Source organism: Somniosus microcephalus, chromosome 5 (genome assembly GCF_052327205.1).
Source record: "Somniosus microcephalus isolate GS21.2 chromosome 5, FLI_Smic_1.0, whole genome shotgun sequence".
NCBI classification, from domain to species: domain Eukaryota; kingdom Metazoa; phylum Chordata; class Chondrichthyes; order Squaliformes; family Somniosidae; genus Somniosus; species Somniosus microcephalus.
The window spans coordinates 219,203,031-219,227,318 of record NC_140991.1 but is presented as its reverse complement, the minus strand read 5'-3'; the positions used below and the strand labels follow the sequence as shown (position 1 = coordinate 219,227,318).

The 24,288-nt window shown below is 47.2% G+C and overlaps 1 protein-coding gene across 5 annotated transcripts in view; it reads left to right on the top strand.

The window, feature by feature from the left end:
* The window catches only part of adcy2b (adenylate cyclase 2b (brain)), a 779,528-nt gene extending 764,949 nt beyond the window's left edge, over positions 1-14,579 (top strand). For 4 of the 5 annotated variants that reach the window (XM_085988701.1, XM_085988702.1, XM_085988703.1 and 1 more), the window contains one exon: positions 14,019-14,579. In XM_085988701.1, coding sequence (XP_085844827.1) covers positions 14,019-14,171 — 153 coding nt within the window. In that variant the 3' untranslated portion in view covers positions 14,172-14,579. The remainder of the gene's footprint in view (positions 1-14,018) is intronic. The other variant, XM_085988700.1, reaches the window with a different exon arrangement.
* The last annotated feature ends 9,709 nt before the right edge of the window (positions 14,580-24,288 follow it).

The following is a 24,288-nucleotide window of genomic DNA, read 5'->3' as shown; positions in this document are numbered from 1 at the left end:
GTCCTAGGGGGAGTGTTTGCTAGTGCTGTGGGGGAGGGTTTAAACTAAAATGGCAGGGGGTTGGGAACCTGAGCAGGGAGACAGAGGAAAGGGAAACAAGGATAAAAGCAAAAGAGAGGAAGGAAAAAACAAAAGTGGCAGTCAGAGAAATCAACAGTTTAAATCAAACATGGCCACAGTAAATAATAATTCTAATAGGTCTAAGAGCGTTAAAAAAACAAGCCTGAAGGCTTTGTGTCTTAATGCGAGGAGCATTCAGAATAAGGTGGATGACTTGGCTGCGCAAATAGAGGTAAACAAATATGATTTGGTTGGGATTACGGAAACGTGGCTCAAGGATGGCCAAGGCTGGGAACTCAACATGCAAGGATATTCGATATTCAGGAAAGATAGGCAAAAAGGAAAGGGAGGTGGGGTAGCATTACTGGTTAAAGAAGGGATTAACACAATTGTAATGAAGGATATTAGCTCTGATGATGTGGAATCTGTATGGGTAGAATTGAAAAATACTAAGGGGAAGAAAACATTAGTGGGAGTGGTATATAGACCTCCAAACAGTAAGGCGGAGGTTGGGGATGGCATTAAAAGGGAAATTAAAGAAGCGTGCAATAAGGGCACAGCAGTCATCATGGGTGACTTTAATCTACATATAGATTGGGCTAACCAAATTAGTAACAATACTGTGGAGGAGGAATTCCTGGAGTGTTTATGGGATGGTTTCCTGGACCAATATGTCGAGGAACCAAACAGAGATCAGGCCATCTTAGACTGGGTATTATGTAACGAGAAAGGATTAATTAGCAATCTTGTTGTATGAGGCCCCTTGGGTCGGAGCGATCATAATATGATTGAATTCTTCATTAAGATGGAAAATGAAGTAGTTGACTCAGAGACTAGGGTCCTCAATTTAAATAATGGAAACTATGATGGTCTGAGGAGCGAGTTGGGCAGGATTGATTGGAGAATGTCACTCAAAGGGTTGACGGTGGATAGGCAATGGCAAACATTCAAAGACCGAATGGATGAACCACAGAATTTGTTCATCCCAGTTTGGCATAAAAATAAAACAAAAAAGGTGACTCAACTGTGACTAACAAGGGAAGTTAGGGATAGCATAAGATCCAAGGAGAGGACATATAAATTGGCCAGAAAAAGCAATAATCCTGAGGATTGGGAGCAGTTTAGGATTCAATAAAGGAGGACAAAGGGATTAATTAAGAAAGGGAAAATAGAATATGAGAGTAAGCTTGCAGGGAACATAAAAACTGACTGTAAAAGCTTTTATAGATGTGTGAAGAGAAAAAGATTGGTGAAGTCAAGCGTAGGTCCCTTGCAGTCAGAATCAGGGGAATTTATAATGAGGAACAAAGAAATGGCAAACCAACTAAATACATATTTTGGTTCTGTCTTCACAAAGGAGGACACAAATAACCTCCCAGAGATGCCGGGGAACATAGGGTCTGATGAAAGGGTGGAACTGAAAGAAATCAGTATTTGTAGGGAAATGGTGTTAGGAAAATTGATGGGACTGACGGCCGATATATCCCCAGGGCCTGATAATCTACATCCTAGGGTACTTAAGGAAGTGACCCTAGAAATAATAGATGCTAGAGTCCATTATAAAAGATGTAATAGCAGAGCACTTGACAGGATCGGACAAAGTCAACATGGATTTACAAAAGGTAAATCATGCTTCACTAATCTACTGGAATTTTTTGAGGATGTAACTGGTAAAATAGATAAGGGAGAACCAGTGGATGTGGTATATTTGGACTTTCAGAAGGCTTTTGATAAGGTCCCGCATAAGAGATTTGCATGCAAAATTAAGGCACATGGGATTGGGGGCAAGGTATTGACTTGGATAGAGAACTGGTTGGCGGACAGAAAGCAAAGAGTTGGAATAAATGGGTCATTTTCCGAGTGGCAGGCAGTGACTTGTGGGGTACCGCAGGGATCGGTCCTATGACACCAGCTATTCACAATATATATTAATGATCTGGACGAGGGAATTGGATGTAATATCTCCGAATTTGCAGACGACACAAAGCTGGGTGGGAGGGTATGCTGTGAGGAGGATGTCGTGAAACTCCAGTACGATTTGGACAGGTTGGGTGATTGGGCAGAAACATGGCAAATGTGCTATAATATGGATAAATGTGAGGTTATCCACTTTGGTGGCAAAAACAGGAAGGCAGATTATTTTTTGAATGGCAATAGATTGGGGGAAGGGGAAGTGCAACGAGAACTGGGTGTTCTTGTGCACCAGTCGCTGAAGGTAAGCATGCAGGTGCAGCAGGCAGTTAAGAAGGCAAATGGTATGTTGGCCTTCGTAGCAAGAGGGTTCGAGTACAGGAACAAGGATGTCTTGCTGCAGTTGTACAGGGCCTTGGTGAGACCGCACTTTGAGTATTGTGTGCAGTTTTGGTCGCCTTATCTGAGGAAGGATGTTCTTGCCATGGAAGGAGTGCAGCGAAGATTCACCAGGCTGATACCTGGGATGGCAGGAATGACGTATGAGGAGAGATTGTGTCGATTGGGCTTATACTCACTGGAGTTTAGAAGATTGAGAGGGGATCTCATCGAAACCTATAAAATTCTGTCAGGCCTGGACAGACTAGATGCAGGAAGGATGTTTCTGATTGCCGGGGAGTCCAGAACCAGGGGTCATAGTCTAAGGATAAGGGGTAAGCTATTTAGGACTGAAATGAGGAGGAATTTCTTCACCCAGAGAGTGGTGAACCTGTGGAATTCTCTGCCACAGAGGGCGGTGGAGGCCAGTTCATTAAATATATTCAAGAAGGAGTTGGATATATTTCTTAAGGCTAAAGGGATCAAGGGATATGGGGAGAAGGCAGGGACAGGGTATTGAATTTGGATGATCAGCCATGATCTCATTGAATTGCGGAGCAGGCTCGAAGGGCCGAATGGCCTACTCCTGCTCCTATCTTCTATGTTTCTATGTTTCTATGTTTTAGTCATTCAATTGGAGCGTTATTTCAACTGACTTTTTAATTTAACAGCGCATCCACAGGTTTTTCGGGCTTCCTGAAACTCGCCGGTGGGCGCAAGGCAAGAACACAAAGGCAATTGAGGAGGCTGAATTAAACTCGTGGAAATACTGCGATATATACTCAGTACTCACAGCTGCTTTCTTATCTGCTAGTGGGAAAGTGTTTGTTCACAGTACTTTTGCTGAGAGTTTACTTTCTACACTTTGGAGGTTTTCTGAATCACAGCAGGATGGGTAGCACTTTGGCTGTCTTAGATTGAGTCTCAGATGAGGAACAATATGACCAGCACCAGCAGCAGCCTGCACTTGAGAGACCTGTAGCTGGACAGCAGAGAGGGGAGCAGCAGAGAGGGCAGTAGCAGAAATCTCCCAGAAGGCAGTACCTGCGACACAGGTTGTACAGGCAGAGGCTGAGTTTCATTGACATGTCCGAACAGCAGTGTTTCAGGAGGCTCAGATTGTCGTGTCAAGTGGTGGCACACGCCTGGCAGCATCCTAGAAGAAGACCTGCTGCCTGCTGGACCTGTTAGCTGAGCGTTAACCAGTGGCTGTCAAAGTTACCACTGCCCTCAACTTTTTAGCCTCCTTGCACATACCCCGCATTGGTCCCCATCAGTTCAGGTCTCCCATTCATCATCAAACAAGTTAAATGACTATTTGCCACCCAGCAACCAAAAATGGGCAACACGGGAAAGTGGTGCAATAGAATAACATTTATGTGGTTTAACTAAACAACAGAAACTTAACATTATATTTTATCATACACCCATGTGCATACCATTGTGCAACTACAAAGTTTTCCACTTTCTTTCCCTTCCACTTCTACATGGTGCAACCCCTGTGGCTTGAGCAGAGGTAGAGGAAAACTGCTCAGATCCCTGCTCTGACTACTGAGATGCTTGTGACCGAAAACCTTTGGGTTTTGGAGCCGGTGAGAGGCCCGCCAGCACCTGTGTAGTGGGAGACTCAGCCATCGTGAGATGAGGCAACATGTCGGGTACTGACTGAATGGGGTGGTGGGGGGGTGGCTTGGTGGCGTGGCAACAGGTGAGAAGTGGAAGTGCTTTGAGTGAAGTCCCCACTTCCATGTTCCCTTTCGCCATCATCCCTCTCATGGCCCAGCCCCAGTTTACTGCTACCATTGTGCTGGAGAGCACTTTGGTACAGATCAGTGCGGCACTGTAAGGCCAAGGCTAAGGAATTTAAGATGGCAGATATTTTGTCATCCAGAGTCTGCGCAGCTGTGGTCAAGGTGTGTATGGCCTCATTTGATTGGAGCATTTGATGCTCCATGGAGCTGGCCACTCGATCCATAGAATATATCATCACAATGCCCTGTGACATCAACCCACTCATACTTGAGGTGGACTCCTCCATTCTCTCCACAATCGCGGTGAGTGTGCTTGGAAGGCCAGTCAGTGCATTGCAAATTCTCTGCTGCTGCTCAGTGATTCTTTTTATCAATGGACCCCCAGGGTCCAGCAGAGCAGAGTTTGGAGGAGGCTGCGCCCTCTGATGCAGACCCTCCACTGCTGTCCCTGTCTCCACTGTCCGCAGTTGTTCACTTGTGAACTGAGTCACCAGGTAAAAACCAAACTATCTTACTATCTGGTCCCACCGAAGTGCGAGTATCTGAGCTGGTGTGAGTGTCTGAGCTGGTGCATGGTCTGCATGAGTCCTGAGGATTCAGCTCCTTTGAGGAATCATTTTCCACAACCTCCAGTGACTTCTGCTGCGCGCATGAAGGCCCTGGGGGAGATAAAAATTAATATGAATTAATCCTGGCAAGGTAAGAATGTTGCAACTTATCATTAGGAAGATGATCATATTTCACTCACTGTTGAAATCAAATCAACATGACTGAGTGTTGTATGACATGTGGGTCACTGATATTTAATTGTGTCACCAGGTAGCTGGGAGGTCCCCATCTCCCCATCTCTGATGGCCAGGGACACCGAAACTCCACTTATCTCGAGAACCTCCTCCTCTGCACTTGTAAGCTGGGAAATGTTTGGAGGCCTAATTCCAGTCCTTGCCCGCTCCCTCGTGTTCTGTGCTCTCTCTCCTGCAGTGAGTGAAAGAACCGACCTACGAGTGAGTGTAATGGCATGTGTTCACCCGTTGGTTGCAGTGCATTTGGTGAGGGTGTGTCAGGGAAAGGCATGAAATTGCATAAAATGAAGGTGAGTGGGAGTGGTGGATTGTTAGATGGGGATGTAAGGAATTGCATAAAAAGAGAAGAATGGGTGCGTGTGCAAGGTAAGTGGGTGTAAGGAGTGATGTCATGGAGCAGGCTTGACAAGGAAGAGTGAGGGGGTGGTGTGATGCACACAGCAAGATGTAGGGAATTCCACAGCTTAGGGCCCACGCAGCTGACGGCAAGGCTGCCAGTGGTGGAGCGATTAAAATCGGGGATGCTCAAGCGGCTAAAATTGGAGGAACGCAGAGATCTCGGAGAGTTGTAGGGCTGGAGAAGGTTACAGAGATAAGGAGGGGCAAAGCCATGAAGGGATTTGAAAATAAGGATGATAATTTTAAAATTGCCAGACTGGGACCAATGTAGGTCAACGAGCACAGGGATGATGGGTGAACAGGACTTTGTGCGAGTTAGGATACGCTTAAATTTATGTAGGGTGGAAGATTGAAGGCCGGCCAGGAGACCATTGGAATAGTCAAGTCTAGAGGTAACAAAGGCATGGATGAGGGTTTCAGCAGCAGATGCATTGTGGCATGGGCGGAGTCGGGCGATGTTGCGGAGGTGGAAGTAGGTGGTCTTGGTGATGGAGCGGATATGTGATTGGAAGCTCATCTTGTGGTCAAATATGACACCAAAATTGTGAGTGGTCTGGTTCAGCCTCAGACAGTTGCCAGAGAGAGGGATGAAATCAATAGCTAGGGAACAGAGTTTGTGGCAGGGACCGAGACAATTGCTTCAGTCTTCCCAATATTTAACTGGAGGAAATTTCTGCTCATGTCAGACAAGCAATATGATAAATCAGAGACAGTGTAGAGGTTGAGAGGTAGAGCTGGGTGTCATCAGCGTACATGTGGAACCTGATGTTGTGTTTTAGAAGATGTCACCGAGGGGCAGCATGTAGATGAGAAATTGGAGGGAGTTAGGATAAATTTTTGGGGAACTCCAGAGATAATAATGCAGGAGTGGGAAGAGAAGCCATTGCAGGTGATTCTCTGGCCAAGACTGGATAAATAAGAATGGAACCAGACAAAGGCAGTCCCACCCAGCTGGACGATGGTGGAGAGGCATTGGAGGAGGATGGTGTGGTCAACTGTGCCAAAGGCTGCAGACAGGTGAAGAAGGATGAGGAGGGATAGTTTACCACGGTCATAGTCACATAGGATGTCATTTGTGACTTTGATAAGGGCTGTTTCAGTACTGTGCCAGTGCGGAAACCTGATTAGAGGGATTCAAACATGGAGTTGCGTGAAAGGTGAGCACGGAATTGGGAGGTGACAACACGTTCAATGACTGGAGTGGAAAGGGAAGTTGGAGATGGGGCGGTAGTTTACAAGAACAAGGGGACAAGGGTGGTTTTTTGAGGCAAGGGGTGATGATGGCAAATTTGAAGGGGAGTTGGACATTACCTGGGGAGAGGGAACCGTTAGCAGTATTAGCTAACATGGGGTCAGGAAGGGAAATTAGGTGGTCAGCAGTTTGGTGGGAATAGGGTCGAAGGTGGATCTCATGGACAAGATGAGCTTAAAGAAGGCATGAGGCAATTTGGGGAGAAAATGGAGTAAAATGCAAGTTCAGGGCTACGGTGGGAGGAACCTTAGGGGATATTTGGCCCAGTGGGCTAGGGGAAGGGAGGGAAGTGGCAGAGGCAGCTGAACGGATAGCCTTAATCTTAGTGACAAATAAGTATATGAGCTCCTCGCACTAACTCCATCATGACATCTCACCTACTCCAGCACCAATCCAAACATATCCAGTCAGGAGCAAATAGTGGGGGGAATTTTAACAGGCTAGAATGAGTGGGTTAGTGCATTGTGTGTAGTTAAATTTGGCGAGAAAAGAGTCGCGACCGCAACCTGGCTCCAACGCGCCGACTTTCGGGTTTCACTGAGGCACATTTGGCTGCGTGCGAACAATCTGCTCGCCGAAGCTGACGTGATCATTAACGCAGGCGGGTGGACAATGAAGACATAATTTAAGGTGCTAATTGGATGCAAATGAGGGCCTTTTCACAGGAATTTAACTTTCCTTCAGATTTAACACCTCCAGCATGGGTCTCGGGAAACTGATCAGTAAAAAGGAGACGATTTGAAGGTACACTTCACGGGGGTCTATCAACTTCAAATAGCTCAAACTTAATAAAGGCTCATTTCTTACAGCTGCTTTGTCAGTTCTCTTTGGCAAATGTTTAGCAGAGAGTTCTTGTCACCATATAGGCATTGGAGAACTTTGGAGGCTTTCAACCAGACACCAGCAAAATGGGAGACGCCTTGGATGTTTTTGACAGAAGAGGAAGACCATCACCATCCACAGCACCGACGACGTGCTGTGGTGGGATCAGCAGGTGTACAGGAGGGAGAGGTGCACAGGAGGGAGAGGTGCACAGGAGGGAGAGGTGCACAGGAGGGAGAGATGCACAGGAGGGAGAGGTGCACAGGAGGGAGAGGTGCACAGGAGGGAGAGGTTGCACAGGAGGGAGAGGTGCACAGGAGGGAGAGGTGCACAGGAGGGAGAGGTGCACAGGAGAGAGAGATGCACAGGAGAGAGAGGTGCACAGGAGGGAGAGGTGCACAGGAGGGAGAGGTGCACAGGAGGGAGAGATGCACAGGAGAGAGAGGTGCACAGGAGGGAGAGATGCACAGGAGGGAGAGGTGCACAGGAGGGAGAGGTGCACAGGAGGGAGAGGTGCACAGGAGAGAGAGGTGCACAGGAGGGAGAGGTGCACAGGAGAGAGAGGTGCACAGGAGGGAGAGATGCACAGGAGGGAGAGGTGCACAGGAGGGAGAGGTGCACAGGAGGGAGAGATGCACAGGAGAGAGAGGTGCACAGGAGGGAGAGGTGCACAGGAGGGAGAGGTGCACAGGAGAGAGAGGTGCACAGGAGAGAGAGGTGCACAGGAGAGAGAGGTGCACAGGAGGGAGAGGTGCACAGGAGAGGGAGGTGCACAGGAGAGAGAGGTGCACAGGAGGAAGAGGTGCACAGGAGAGGGAGGTGCACAGGAGAGGGAGGTGCACAGGAGAGGGAGGTGCACAGGAGGGAGAGGTGCACAGGAGAGGGAGGTGCACAGGAGAGGGAGGTGCACAGGAGGGAGAGGTGCACAGGAGAGAGAGGTGCACAGGAGAGAGAGGTGCACAGGAGGGAGAGGTGCACAGGAGAGGGAGGTGCACAGGAGAGGGAGGTGCACAGGAGGGAGAGGTGCACAGGAGAGAGAGGTGCACAGGAGAGAGAGGTGCACAGGAGGGAGAGGTGCACCGGAGAGAGAGGTGCACAGGAGGGAGAGGTGCACAGGAGGGAGAGGTGCACAGGAGAGAGAGGTGCACCGGAGAGAGAGGTGCACAGGAGAGAGAGGTGCACAGGAGAGAGAGGTGCACAGGAGGGAGAGGTGCACAGGAGAGAGAGGTGCACCGGAGAGAGAGGTGCACAGGAGGGAGAGGTGCACAGGAGAGAGAGGTGCACCGGAGAGAGAGGTGCACAGGAGAGAGAGGTGCACCGGAGAGAGAGGTGCACAGGAGGGAGAGGTGCACAGGAGAGAGAGGTGCACCGGAGAGAGAGGTGCACAGGAGAGAGAGGTGCACAGGAGCGGGGCCAAGGTCGTAGGAGGCACTGCCCACATTACAGGGTTTACAGAAAAAGTCTCAGCTTCCTTGACTTCTCAGAAGAGCAGTGCTTCCGCAGGTTGAGGCTATCACGTCAAGTGGTCACAGACATCTGTAGCCTCCTAGAAGAAGACCTGCTGGTCCTGGCAGATACGCATTACAAGTGGCTGTGAAAGTCACCATCGCCCTCAATTATTTTGCCTCTGCTTCCTTCCAGAGTGCTACCGGAGAGTCTCGCAGTCCACTGCACATAGATGCATAAGGCAGATCACTGATGGATTGTTTGTTGGGGCTGGGAGCTATGTAAACTTCTCCTGTGATGACAGTAGCCAGAATGACTGGACACTCGCATTCGCCTCTCTGGCTGGCGTCCCACAGGTACAGGGTGCCATATATTGCACACACAATCCGAGTGCCACCACAGCAACCAGAAGTTTTCATCAACTGCAAGGGATAGCATTCCATCAATGGGCAACTGGTGTGCAACCACAAGCAGAGGTTCATGCAGGTGGGTGCCTGATAGCCTGGGAGCTGTCATGATGCTTTCATACTATGGCAGTCCAATATTCCAGACCTTTTCATTCCAGGAAGCAGACTTAAGGGCTGGCTCGTAGGAGACAAAGGATACCCCCTTCAAAGTTGGCTCATGACACCTATAAGTAACCCCACCAACAAGGCGCAGGAGCTCCACAACGAGTGCCACATGGCCACCAATCCATTGGAATGTTGGAGACATTCAGGTGCCAAGACAGGTCTGGAGGCGCCCTTCAATACTCACCAGCGAGGGTATCCAGAATGATAGTGATGTGCTGCATCTTGCACAACATTGTGCAGCTGAGAGGATGAAGGCACTCATCATTTATCTTCGGATGAGGAGAACACTGAAGAGGAGGAGGAGTAATATGAAGATGGGGCACCCATCGACAGACCAGCCATGTACATTGCTGCAAGGGATGCCCCAATAGCTCAACAGTTCAGCTAGTGGTGACTCACACAAGAAACCATCACAAATGAAATCCTCTGGCCCGCTCCCACCACCACCACCAAATCCACTGCCCCCCACTCCGCCTTTGCATTAAACAGTCCTTCAACCACACATCCACCCATTGCACATCTACCCAATTGGTCCTGTCATATATTGACATTCAACATGAAACAAGTAAAAGGGAAAAGGGCAAGTTGACACTCGGGACACAAGGTGGGCAGGCACTCGGCACACAATGGTGGGCAGGATGTGGAAGTGGTGCTAATCAATAAATTTCATGTGTCGTTATACAAAAAGGAAACACAACAGTATAACATTTTGCCAAACACCCATGTGCATACCATTGGTCAATTACAATAGCTTTCTCTTATGCTTTCTGCTGTTTCTACTTGGTTCATCCCTTGTGCCTTCAGCAGAGATAGTGACAGGCAGCTCAGATCCCTCCCCTGACTGCTGAAATGCTTTCAGCCTACGTCCTCTGGGGTTTGGAGCCCCTAAGGACCCTGCCAAAGACTGCTCCACCTGCACCTGTGCAGGGGAAGACTCTGCCATCGGGAGACGAGGCAGGATGTCGGCTACTGGCTGGGGGTGGGGGGTGCGGGGTGGGGGGGGCGGAGGCAACAGGTGAGAAGTGGGAGGGCTTTGAGTGGAGTTCCAACTTCCATGTCCCCTTTCATAGGAACATAGGAACTGGAGTAGGCCTTTCAGCCCCTTGAGCCTGTTCTGCCATTCAATAAGATCATGACTGATCTGCGACCTAACTCCATATCCCACCTTTGGCCCATATCCCTTAATACCTTTGGTTAACAGAAAGCTATCAATCTCAGATTGAAAATTAACAATTGATCTTGCATCAAATGCCATTTGCGGAAGAGAGTTCCAAACTTCTACCACCCTGTGTGTGTAGAAGTGTTTCCTAATTTCACTCCTGAAAGGTCTGGCTCTAATTTTTAGACTATGCCCCCTAGTCTTAGAATCCCCAACCAGTGGAAATAGTTTCTCTCTACCCTATCTGTTGCCCTTAATATTTTCGCCATGGGCCAGTGCCACATCACTCCTACCACTCTGCTGCAGACCAGCTTGGCGAAGATTAGTGACAAATTGTAAGGCCACAGATAAGGTATCTGTTATCCTGTTTAAGGCGGTAGAAATGTTGCCATCCAAAATCTGCACGGCCGTGGTCATGGCCTGCATGGACTCATTTGATCGCTGTGCTTGAAGCTCCATGGAGGCAGCCATTCACTCCAGGGCAGACATTCTCGCAATTCTCTACGCCACCAATCCACTAGTGATCGAGTTAGACTCCTCAATCCTCTCCGCTATTGTGGAGTGTGTGCTTGGCACACCTGCCAGCATCTCGCAAAGTTACTGCTGTACCTCTGGCATTCTCCTTCTCAATGATAGCCCCTGAGGTTCAACATCGGTGTCCAGCTGAGCAGAGCTTGGAGAGGATTTTGCCCCCGAAGCGGACTTACCACAGCTATCCCTGGCACCAGTGTTTGCTCATGCTCACTTGTGAGTAGTGAACCACCAGGTGAAAACCCAACCAACTATTTGTGGCAGCACACCTCCAGTCCTCTCCCTCGTGTTTTGTGCTCTCTTCTCCTACAAAGTGCATTCAGTGAGGGTGACTATGAGGTAGATGCATCACATTGCATAAGGATTAGGGTGAGTGGCAATGGTAGATGGATAAATGGGGAAGTGTTGAAGTGTATAGAAAGTGAAGGCTGGGTGCTGCTGAGATTTGAGTGAGTGTGAGGAGCAATATTCCCTTTCATTTTTGGGGGGTGCATAGTCCCTTTAACGGGCTGCGCGGCCCATTCAAATTTCCGCGCTTGCGCGGTTTTTCCATTCAAAAGCCAGTGAGCTGGCCGCGCAGGACCTCCAGACAGCCGCACAGTTTATAGGGAACATTGGGGAGGAGTGATGTGATAGAGTATGCTTGGCAAGACAGAGTAAAATGGTGGGGGAGGTTAAACCACATGATGTAGGTGAATCAGAAAATGTGCTCACTTCTTCCTGAACTAGTTTGGTCATTAAATCACTTCCTGCAATGCATCCAAGACCAGGACATAACACTTCTGCTGCTCACCTCCACAGCTAGCTCCAACCACGCCTTCTTGTAGAGAGCCACAGGTTTCTTTCTCCCATTGCTAGGGAAAAGTATCTCCCCCCTGCTTCTGACTGCACCCAGAAGTAATTCCAAGGATGCATCATTAAATCTGGGTGCTACCCATGCTCTCTGTGCACCATCAATCATGAACACCTCCTAACTCCTCCAAATTCTATTTCTACATTGTCCCTTTAAATAGAGTTAAGAGCGCGTCATGCGGGTGCGTAAGATGCCCACTGCGCAGCTTGCAGACGCAAAACCCAGAAGCCAAATGTATTCCCTCAATCAAGCTGAAATCGAAGAATCCAATGCACTGACCTGACTTACGGGTTTTGCCCATGCAATTCCAACTCTCCCCTGCACCGCTTACCCCAGTCCAGCTCAGAAGCTGCCTTTCCATTAATATCAGGGCCAGTGAGTCAGAAGTGTTTTCACTGGGTATAACATTTGTGAGCAGGAGGACCTGGGAGTGGAAGAGTGCCGAGAAATCCAGGAGAGGGAGGCAAAATTACCGTCTTTGTCTGAGGAGCGTAGGGGCCTAAATCTCAGGGTCTTAGTGTACAAAAGAGCTATGAATAGGGAGCAACCATAAGAATTAGGAGCAGGAGTAGGCCAAAGAGCCCCTCGAGCCTGCTCCGCCATTCAATAAGATCATGGTAGATCTTCAACCTCAACTCCACTTTTCCGCCTGATCTCCACATCCTTTGATTCCCCTAGAGACCAAAAATCTATCAATCTCAGCCTTGAATATACTCAACAATTCAGTATCCACAGGCCTTTGGGATAGAGAATTCAAAAGATTCACAACACTCTGAGTGAAGAAATTCCTCCTCATCTCAGTCTTAAATGGTCGACCCCTTATCCTGAGACTATGCCCCCTAGTTCTAGACTCTCCAGCTCCTATTTCTTAAGTTCTTATGTTCTAATTTTGATAGGTAGGGATTTTGAAACTAGGTATTAATCTAATGACCCTCCTCTGAACTTACTCTAGGGCCTCAATATCTCCCACCATGTGAGCGAACAAATGTAGGATAAGGTCACTGGCAGCACACTCTAGCTGTGTATTAATCAAATGAAAGACCTTCATGTTTTTGAAATTGAGGATGGTTCACATATTGAGCTTTGAGTACCACGTGCATTCAGAAAGTGCTCCTTACACCTGTGGGAACCCTGTCGGTCTGTTGAATTGGATAGCTCTCTGTTTAGCTAGTTTCATTGACAAGGAAATAAACTGGGTGGCCTGCTGAAAAGAGCATGAGAGTTGAGATGCTGCGTGGCCAATGTGACAAAAGTCACCAAATGCTTCCTGCAAGGATCCGGTAGCAAAGAAATTCAAGACAGTAGTGATTTTGACTGCTACAGACAATGCTGTTCCTCTGGTGGAAGTGGGCAACAGGTCTTCAGTTGCCTCTGAGAGGAAGCACAACCTTCTGAGGAAGTGACATGCTGAGAAAACTAGGTCTGTAAACCCCGATGAGTGGGTAGCTACATGTAGGGAACAAATGTCTTCTGCAATGCCTCACTCTAATTGCCTCTTCCATATCCGCATCCTCTTCAAAACTTAAGAATAAAGGGATTCCCATTGGGAAATCCATATTCTCAGTGTGACAGGAAGAGTGTTGACAGAACCTTCAGAGTATCAAACAGCTAAGATCGATATGCAGCTTCAGCAAACATAATGGCCCCCTGAATGCAGTATCACACTCAAGGATACAGCTGTTAGTGCTCGCACGCTTTTATTTGAGGCAGATTTGTCGCAGTAATTGAAGGAAATGGAGCAGGTATGTTGGTCACACCACCATTTAATTGTGGTGAGTGGGCTCTAGGCAGGTGTTAAAGATGAAAGGCAGAGTTTTGGGAGGTCAATTTTGATACAATTCTTTTGTGTGAATAGAGGTGGTTGACCTTACCATCCCATTTTACTCTTTTCAGTGCCTCAAAACCACCTGAAAATGGGCTGTAATTAGAAGGAAGACCCAGATCCAAATATCAAAATGCTATTTTGTTGCAATATTTTACAACACTAGGTTAGAGATTCAAACTTCATAAGAACACAATGTGCAGGATAAATTACTGTCGTAACGAGTCTTTTTTTCTTGTTCATTTTTAACTTTTCCTAGATCACAGAAGAAACCAGTAACATTTTACAAACACTTGGCTACAACTGCACATGCAGGGGAATAATAAATGTCAAAGGGAAAGGAGAGCTGAAAACATACTTTGTAAATACAGAAATGACACGATCGCTGTCACAAGGAAATCTGGTGACCTAAAAACAGAAGGCTCAACATCAATGATCACATGTTCAGCAGCAAAGTAAGACAAGCCTCTGAAGCAGTGATCTGAATAAATATAGTTTGTACATAGATTTGAGTCTGTCCTTAGCTGCACATACATTGCCTATGTTTTGGATATGTAGAACTACTTATATCTAAATTCTTCAGGTTTAGAAACACTCACACGTGCTGCGGACACCTTATTTGCTTTAATTGAGCAAACTAAAAGAATCACTTACAAGGACCAGTTTTTACAAATGTGTCCTGCATTTAAAGTTACATTGTTTTGTAATAACTTATTCATTAAACGTTTGTATGTTCTTTTATTTACAGAATCTGTCATTTGTTGTTATTCCATGGAAAAATAAAATGAAATGCTTTTACGCATTAAGGTTGACCTCATTTACCTTGATATGTAGCCCACTGCATCCACCACCAGGGGTCAGCTTTTCATTACCTTCCTTCCATCTTCTCCACTCATTAAACTGATTGTAAATTGTCTTTGCGTCCCTAAACACATTAGAATGACTAATAACCATACAGAACTGCTGGCCTAAAAATTGGATCGAGCCCGAATCGGGGCATGATCCCTGTGCAGGGCACGCTGCACAGGCTTAATGAGTTTGGCGGCAGGGCAATGGCAAATTGATCCACCAGCCTCAGTAAGATAGTACTGGCGGGTTGCAGACACCAGCTGCAGCTCCAGGGACAAGTTACTGGTCACGGGGGTGGCAGCAAGATCAGCGAATTTAGATGATGGACGAGGGCCTCAGGAGAGTCCGGGAGGAGGCAAGCGGGAGGAGTACAAGCCGATGCCGGAGCACTCCTCTCGGCTCTACAATAAGGTAAGTGAAAAGCTTGAAACTTATCTTTTAAGTGGCAACCTCCGGCTGTGCGCCTAAAAAACTAACTGCAGCATCACGGCCAGTTTCAGGCACATGCCCGAGGCACCTACTGAGCAATCCCATCAACAACAACAACTTGTATTTATATAGCGCCTTTAACATAGTAAAATATCCCAAGGCACTTCACAGGAGTGTTAAAAGACAAAAAAAATTGACACCAAGCCATATAAGGAGAAATTGGGGCAAGTGACCAAAAGCTCAAAAGTGGTAGGCTTTAAGGAGTGTCTTAAAGGAGGAAAAAGAGTTAGAGAGGTGGAGAGGTTTAGACAGGGAATTCCAGAGCTTAGGGCCTAGGCAACAGAAGGCACGGCCACCAAAAGTTGAGCGATTATAATCAGCGAAGCTTAAGAGGGCAGAATTAGAGGAGCGCAGATATCTCGGGGGAGGGGGGGTGGTTGTGGGGCTGGAGGAGATTACAGAGATAGGGAGTGGCAAAGCCATGGATGGATTTGAAAACAAGGATTGGAATTTTGAAATCGAGGCATTGCTTAACCAGGAGCCAATGTAGGTCAGTGAGCACAGGGGTGATGGGTGAACGGGACTTGGTGCGAGGTAGGACACGGGCAGCCGAGTTTTGGATGACCTCAAGTTTACGTAGGGTAGAATGTGGGATTCCAGCCAGGAGTGCGTTGGAATAGTCAAGTCTAGAGGTAACAAAGGCATGGATGAGGGTTTCAGCAGCAGATGAGCTGAGGCAAGGGTGGAGGCAGGCGATGTTATGGAGGTGGAAATAGGTGGAATTATTATGCCACGGATATGTGATCGGAAGCTCATTTCAGGGTCAAATATGACACCAAGGTTGTGAACAGTGTGGTTCAGCCTCAGACAGATGTTAGAGAGAGGGATGGAGTCAGCGGCTGGGGAATGGAGTTTGTGGCGGGGACCGAAAACACTGGCTTCGGTCTTCCCAATATTTAATTGGGGAAAATTTCTGCTCATCCAGAACTGGATGTCGGACAAGCAGTCTGACAATTTAGAGACCGTGGGGGGTTGAGAGAAGTGGTGGTGAGGTAGATCTGGGTGTCATCAGCGTACATGTGGAAACAGACGCTGTGTTTTCGGATGATGTCGCCAAGGGGCAGCATGTAGATGGGAAATAGGAGGGGGCCAAGGATAGATCCTTGGGGGACACCAGAGGTAACGATGTGGGAGTGGGAAGAGAAGCCATTGCAGGTGATTCTCTGGCTGCAATTAGATAGATAAGAATGGAACCAGGCGAGTGCAATCCCACCCAGCTGGACGATGGTGGAGAGGCGATGGAGAAGGATGGAGTGGTCAACCATGTTTAGAAGTTAAGTCTGCAAGTACCATTTTAGGCACTCACTGCCACAGATATCTAGGTCACTGCAGCAAGTTGAAACTAGCTTCACATAAGAAAATATTAATTGTTTATGCTGCCTCTTAAATAAACCTCGGTATTGGTGTAGGGTGTTTTTGCGTGCCCCGTGTTGCTATGACTCTCCCTTGAGTTGACCCGTGCATTAAAAACTCCCCAGTTTAGGTTGTTTCCCTTGGACGGCAGGAGCTTTTGTCAATAATCCCTGCCTGGCCCGTCGATTAGCGGGTAATCCCACACAGAGAGAGAAACCAAGGCCAAATAGGTCTTCTCCTATGCCCGATGCGCAGCGTCCCCAGCGGGATTACTGTGTAAACCGGCCGTGACCAGATGCCACCCGGTTGGTCTTCCGAATTATACCGCGAACTACAAGCCCCACAACCCCCAAGTTCGGACCCAAGGAGTTACTATGGATAGATTATAATTGACTCAGACGAAACGAAACGGTTCAGGTTGGTCAAAGATCGATTCCTTTTATTACAATCACAAAATGACAACCCCTACTCCTTTCGCTTACGGCATAATGAGTAGGTGACCGTGGACACCAACTTATAATCTTAGACTAAAATACCCAGCCTCTCAGTTACGCCGAACCAACCCCCTTCCCAGAATCTAAGCCTAGATAATGGAAAAACCCTTCTAACTAAAGCCCTCTCCTGGTTTAGTCAGAACCCACACTTGGAAGTCTCCTCACACACACACGTGTTAGCCTGCGTCTTGGACGCTTGCAGTTCCTCAGCAGCCAAACATGGGGGCGGTCCTGGGGATTTCTAGAAGTGTATGCTGGATATAATTACCAGCCCTTGTCGTTGATTCACGCAGTCCCGGGTCCGTTCGACTCCAGAGACAAAACCGTGCCTAACAGAGGCATGCGATGAGGCCTAGAGAGTTATGTTCAGGCGGTACGGCGAGGCACTCACTTCGGGCGTTCCTGGAGAGTTGACAGACATGTAGCTACATGGAGAACCCCGTTCCAGATGGTAGAGAAAAAAACAAGCGCAAATCCCCAAAGTTCAGCATATTTATACCCCGTATAATACACAAAACTGGCTGGGCGATTCCTGGTTACCATGGTCGCAGAGGCTCTAGTTGGACTTCCTGGTGACGTCTCTGTCCTGGATTGGTCATCTTGATGAAAACAATGGTAGGCCATTACTGTAGATGAGCAGTTCTCGAAGGGCTAACTGTTTGTTAAGTTCTTGACTGCTCCTTCATTGAGAAAGTCCAGAGGTGTTACTTTTGGCCTGCAAACGTCATTGTCCATCCAGACATCCCAGCTCCATGGACAAAAGGTGTTTTTCCACAAATCACACAAGTTTGAATATGGAAAGGCCCCTGCCTTTCATGACGTCCGCATTGAGACTGGTCCCATGGCAACCCAAAAGACAGACAGTTCCTGCTATCTTCACAGAAACCAAAACTCAGTCCTTTTTTTTTAAAAGTGGAGAATTCCAAACTCCATTATGGAATGCAGCCCATGTGCGTCTTCATTTTAAAGGGTACATATCCATTTTAAAAGTCCAAAAATCCTTCAGGCCCATGCACCCACTGATGTTGGCACCGGCCAAACCCTACACTGGTATCTTGTTCTCTTCAACTTGTAAAACTCTACTCGCAGTGAATGGAATAGCTAGTTCTTGTCAAGTCAAATCAAAGTTTTATCTTTGTAAAGGGAAAACTGTATAGCGATAGGGGTATTAATTGGTATCTTTTAAGCCTGCTTTTTGGGTGTAAAATGAGCACAAATCATACCAATATAGCAATAGGACAGCCTGCACCAAAACTGCAGAGGCGTTGGACCCACTGCTAAATTCGTGAGTTTTTTTTTAGATGTCCCAGGCCAATACAATACCCCCCTCTCCTGGGACTTATCCGAGGGCCACTTCCAGCAAGGCAGGCGGTCCAACATTGATCCCTATGCTCAGGCGACCTGCCTAGCAGCTTGTGCAGCGGGAGTATGCTGACGATGCTCGCGGACCAATTTCCATTGATCCTCTGGCCTTTCAGTTTGGGCATGCGCTGATTGATCCCGAAAATGGGCCCAGACAAAAATCTATCCCATTGTCATCAGTGCTGCTCCTTCAACAATTTGCCAGGAGATGTATCTCAGTATTGTAGCAAAATACTGCAACCGAATTTCCTGACCCCCTCAATGTGCCCAGCATCCTCTGGTCTTCAGAGGTCTACAATAGTTGCAGGCCCAACTCTGCTCCGACCTGATGAAAGTGGTCTCCACCCCTTTTTCCTGATGTTTGTGCTTGGGAAATGGAGCAAAGGTCAAGAAATTTGCCACCATTTTTTCTGTGAAAACACTCATGGAACTGTTAATTCATGTTCAAAAGATGTCAAACAAAGCTCCTTTATGGAAAGAACAAACCAAAGTAGTTTTTCATCAGTGGTGGATGATTCACAAAACACTGAAAATTCATTAGAATATTGCCATACTGAGCGTTGCATTTAATAATCTAATTCAGAAACTACTTATTGTAATCACATATATTGCTACCATTGATTGATAGGTTGAAATTAATTCAGAGCATTGAGTATTTGAAGTTTACTTTAAAAGATTTCATAATAAAAGCTAATCAAAGCCACAAGCCTGTAATTATTTATGTATACTTATGCAACAGGGCATAATCATCAGAAGATCAAATAGGCTTATCACTATCTTTTGAAGGAAAATTCAAACATTATTAATTTTGTAATGTAAAATACTGAGGAAATGTTAATCAGAAATATAAATGTGTTATTACAGGAACTGTAGTGTATGTAACCTGTACCACCTTAAGAGGATACCTTAAGGTGATGGACTACTTTTTGATGGCTCCTGTACATTGTAGTACCGGTGGTGACCACACCGGTATATAAACCCTGTGGAGCAAAGTGTATTCCAGTTCAGCCCTGACCCTCAATTACTAAAGACCTGTTTAATTATTTCTGTAGTCTGTGTCCAGTTATTCAGCATAACTATATTTGGAAACACAGACTCAACAGTGGCGACGAGTCTGATCTTACCTAGCGGCAGTTGCATCAAAGGAAGCTTCGCCTCTGAAACGGGCGTCGATCAAGGACATCCACCCTCAACATCCTGCTGGGCACTGCATAGCACAGGAGGCAATCGGGAACCCGGGTTGGTTTCTGGCCACGAAGTCAAACATCAGTGAACATCCCTTCGACGACAGCGGCGGGTAAGCCCGATCGAGCGGCACGGGGGGGAAGTCGGCCGAGTTGTCAGTAAGAGAAGGGGAGGGAAATGACGAAAAGGGCGGAGAACACAACCGCAGCCGGTGTCAGGGGTCAGACTGCAATCGGGGCAGAGACGCGCAGCAGCCAGAAAAGCGTTTATGTCCACAAGGACCGCGGGAGCGGCGGGGAACAAGAGCAGCAGCGTAGGGGAAAATAAAGGATCGCTGGGAGGCGAGAACGGCAACAGCGCGGTAATCGCCATTTTGAGTCGGCGGGGGAAGAAGACAAGCGCGGGAAAAGCCGCCAAGCATGGGAAGCCACCATTTTGAAAAAAAAAAAAAAAAATAATAATCATATCCGAAGGAAAGGAAACTCAACAAGGATGCCAAAAACGGGTAACATCACTGCTTTTGATAGCGATGTGGAAGATTGGGCCACTTATGTGGAACGCGTCGAAGTTTACTGTACAACGAATGAGGTACCAGAGGATAAGAAAGCACTAACCCTATTAAACTCGATGGGTGCGAAGACGTACGGGTTATTAAGGAACCTTGTAACACCAGATAAACCGGTAGGAAAGAGTCTCGTGGATATTGTTACTATCCTGCAAGAGCATTTAAACCCCACGCCGCTGCTGATAGCGGAACGATTTAAATTCTACAAAAGAATTCAACTTAAAGAGGAAAGCAACGCTGAATTCTTAATCGAACTGCACAAGTTATCAAAGTACTGTCAGTTTGGTACAGGACTAGCAGACGCACTGAGAGATAAGTTTGTGTGTGGGCTCCTAAGGAAGGAACCCAGAAGCGACTGCTAGAGGAAAAGGATCTTACGCTGGACAAAGCTTTCAGCATTGCAGCATCGCACGAGGCAGCAGCACGAGGCGCTGCAGAGATACAGCAAAGGCCATTAGAATTCAGCACCAATGAAATGGCATTGGGCGCAGTAAAGTCCTATCGTTGCGGAAGGACAACGCATGACCAGAACCAGTGCTGGTTCAAAGATAAAGAATGCAGGCAATGTGGCAAACTTGGTCACATAGCGAGAGTATGCCGGTCAGGAAAGAAGACCAGCAGCAAAAAGTCGCCGCAGGAGAAGTACAAAAAAGTACACAAGGTGACAGAGAACAGTTCGGATGAACAGAAGATGGATTCAGACTCCAGCAGTAAGGAACTGGGTTGTCTAAAAATACATAATGTGGGTAACACAGCAGACCACCAAACTATCTGGGTCATGCTTCAGATAGCAGGAGTCCAAGTGAAGATGGAATTGGACACTGGATCGGCATTGACGGTCATGAATAAGCAAGATTACAAAAGGTTATTCTCGCACATTCCCCTGAGGGATACGGAGATTGTATTGAAAACATACACGGGGCAAATAGTATACCCCATCGGAAAGATAAAAGTAAATGTGGTCGACAATGGTAAAGAAAGTCAGGAAATGGACTTGTATGTGTTACCTGATGGAGGTCCGCCACTACTGGGATGGGAATGGATCCGGAGAATAAATGTGGACTGGCATTCCATACAAGCACTGACTGTAGATTCCTGTAAAGAGGACGACGTCAAACCTAAACGACTGTCCAAAATATTGGACGATGCTAAGGAGGTGTTCCAACAAGGACTGGGAACACTGAAAGGAATTACGGCAAACATCAAGGTTGAAGAACATGCAAACCCAAAATTTTTCAAAGCCAGACCAGTACCTTATGCGATACAACCTGCTGTGGAAGCAGAGCTGGAAGGGCTAGAATGTTCAGGAGTACTGTCAAAGGTGGACTGGAGCGAATGGGCCACACCCATTGTTCCTGTCATGAAGCGTTCATTGAGCAACAAGCCAGGGGAACCTGGGAAGGTTCGCATCTGTGGCGATTTCAAGATCACTGTTAATCCGGTTCTTCACACGGTGCAATATCCGCTTCCGCGGATTGAAGATATCTTCGCTTCGCTGTCTGGCGGGAAACACTTCACCAAGATAGACCTGGCGCAGGCGTACCTACAGATAGAAGTTGATGAAACGTCACGCCAGTATCTCACGATCAACACACATAAGGGCTTATATCGGTATAATAGACTGGTTTTTGGAGTGGCATCGGCTCCAGCGATTTGGCAAAGGGCCATGGAGCAGGTATTGCAGGGAATTCCAGGCACACAATGCTACCTGGACGTCATTCTGATTACAGGAGATGATGATAAGGATCACCTCGCGAATTTGGAGCAGGTGCTCACCAGATTGAAAGAATATGGGCTCAGAGTTAATCGCCAGAAATGTGAGTTCTTTCAAAAGCGAATCTCGTACTGCGGCCACGTCATTGACCAGGAGGGGCTCCATAAGTCACCTGACAAGATCGAAGCTGTTGTGAAAGCTCCCGCTCCGGAAAATGTATCCCAGTTGAGGTCGTTCCTTGGGTTGGTTAACTATTACCACAAGTTTCTTCCAAATTTATCCACGGTGTTACACCCGCTGAACACTCTTTTGCAAATGGGAATACCATGGAAGTGGAGCGATGATTGTAAGCGGGCTTTTCAAAAAAGCAAGGCACTGATCACCTCTAAGGAAGTGTTGGCTCACTTTAACCCAACGTTGCCTATTCGCTTAGCTTGTGATGCTTCTCCATATGGTATCGGGGCAGTGCTTTCACATAAGTTTCCAAATGGCTTGGAAAGGCCAGTCGCGTTCGCATCCAGATCATTGACCTCCACAGAGCGCAACTATGCTCAGATAGATAGGGAGGCTCTCAGCCTCGTGTGGGGAGTTAAGAAATTTAACCATTACCTGCAAGGCCAAAAGTTTACGCTGCTGACAGATCACCAGCCGTTGGTTTCCATTTTTAACCCTAAGAAGGGTGTTCTGGTTATGACGGCGCAGAGGCTTCAGAGATGGTCCCTTTTCCTAGGGGCACATCAATATGATATCGAATTCAAAGGTACAAAGCAACATGGTAATGCTGATGGGCTGTCGCGCCTGCCACTACCTACAGCGGAAGAGGCACCGGCAGTTGACCCTGTCGAGATATTTCACTCGACCATCATCGAATGCTTACCAGTCACCAATGCGGGTATTGAGAGAGAGACCCGAAATGACCCGACACTGTCTCGGGTCTACGATTTGACAGTGAAGGGATGGCCAGCACATGGCGACCCACTGTTACCAGCATTCTCAGCCAGACGAGAACAGCTGTCCGTCTGTCAAGGAACATTGATGTATGGAACAAGGGTGATTATTCCTCCTAAATTAAGGGAGAGAGTTCTGAAGGAATTGCATGAAGGTCATCTGGGGGGAGTCAAGATGAAAAGCCTTGCTAGGGCTTATGTGTGGTGGCCAGGTATCGACAAACAAATAGAGGATCTGACTAAAAGCTGCTCAGGGTGCCAAAAAGTTCAAAACGCACCTCCAATTGCACCGCTGCATCCGTGGGAATGGCCTTCAACCCCATGGCAACGTGTGCATATCGACTTTGCAGGTCCATTCATGGATTCCATGTTTTTGATAGCAGTAGACGCACATTCTAAATGGCCAGAAGTGATTAAGATGTCGACCACTACCTCTGAAAAGACGATCGCAGTTCTAAGAACCATATTTGCAAGGAATGGGTTGCCGGAACAAATATGTTCAGACAACGGACCACAGTTCGTGTCAGAAGAATTCCAGAAATTCATGAAAAAGAATGGGGTGAAACACTATACATCTGCCCCATATCATCCGGCTACAAATGGGTTGGCCGAGAGATTTGTACAAACGTTCAAAAAGGCGATAAAGGCCATGAGCGAAGACCATATTCCACTACAACACAAGGTGGACAATTTCCTGATGGCATATCGAAACGCCACACATGCAGTGACAAATCAAAGCCCTGCCATAATGTTCTATAACAGGAGGTTGCGGTCCCGGTTGGATTTGTTAAAACCCAATGTGCGTAGGGAAGTCGAAAACAAGCAATTCCAGCACGTAAATAACAAGGCTACTCGGAGTTTCGAAATAGGACAACCAGTGTTGGCCAGGGACTATAGGAATGATAATTGGCAATCCGGAACAATTCGTGCCCGACAAGGACCCTTGATGTACACGGTAGACGTTGGAGAGAACGTAATACGACGTCATGCTGACCAACTTGTGGAATCGAGAACAAGGGTCGACCCCATGTCTACGGCAGAGACACCAGTTGAAGAAGTTATTGAGCCTGTAGCATCTACCTCAGACTCGAACGTACATGATGATGTTCAATCCATAGGAGATCAAATGGATGAGTCACCCCAGCAACGAGAACCAGAGACCCCTGAAAGGCATTATCCGGCCCGGATCAGGAGGCCTCCTCAGAGACTGAATCTTTGAACAGTTTTGTGTGAAAGTTGTATATATGTTATCCATGTAATGTTTAAATTGGGGTGTACACTGTTAAGCTAAAAGGGGAGGAATTGTAGTGTATGTAACCTGTACCACCTTAAGAGGATACCTTAAGGTGATGGACTACTTTTTGATGGCTCCTGTACATTGTAGTACCGGTGGTGACCACACCGGTATATAAACCCTGTGGAGCAAAGTGTATTCCAGTTCAGCCCTGACCCTCAATTACTAAAGACCTGTTTAATTATTTCTGTAGTCTGTGTCCAGTTATTCAGCATAACTACATTTGGAAACACAGACTCAACAGGAACGGTAGCAAAGTGGTAATGTCACTGGGCTA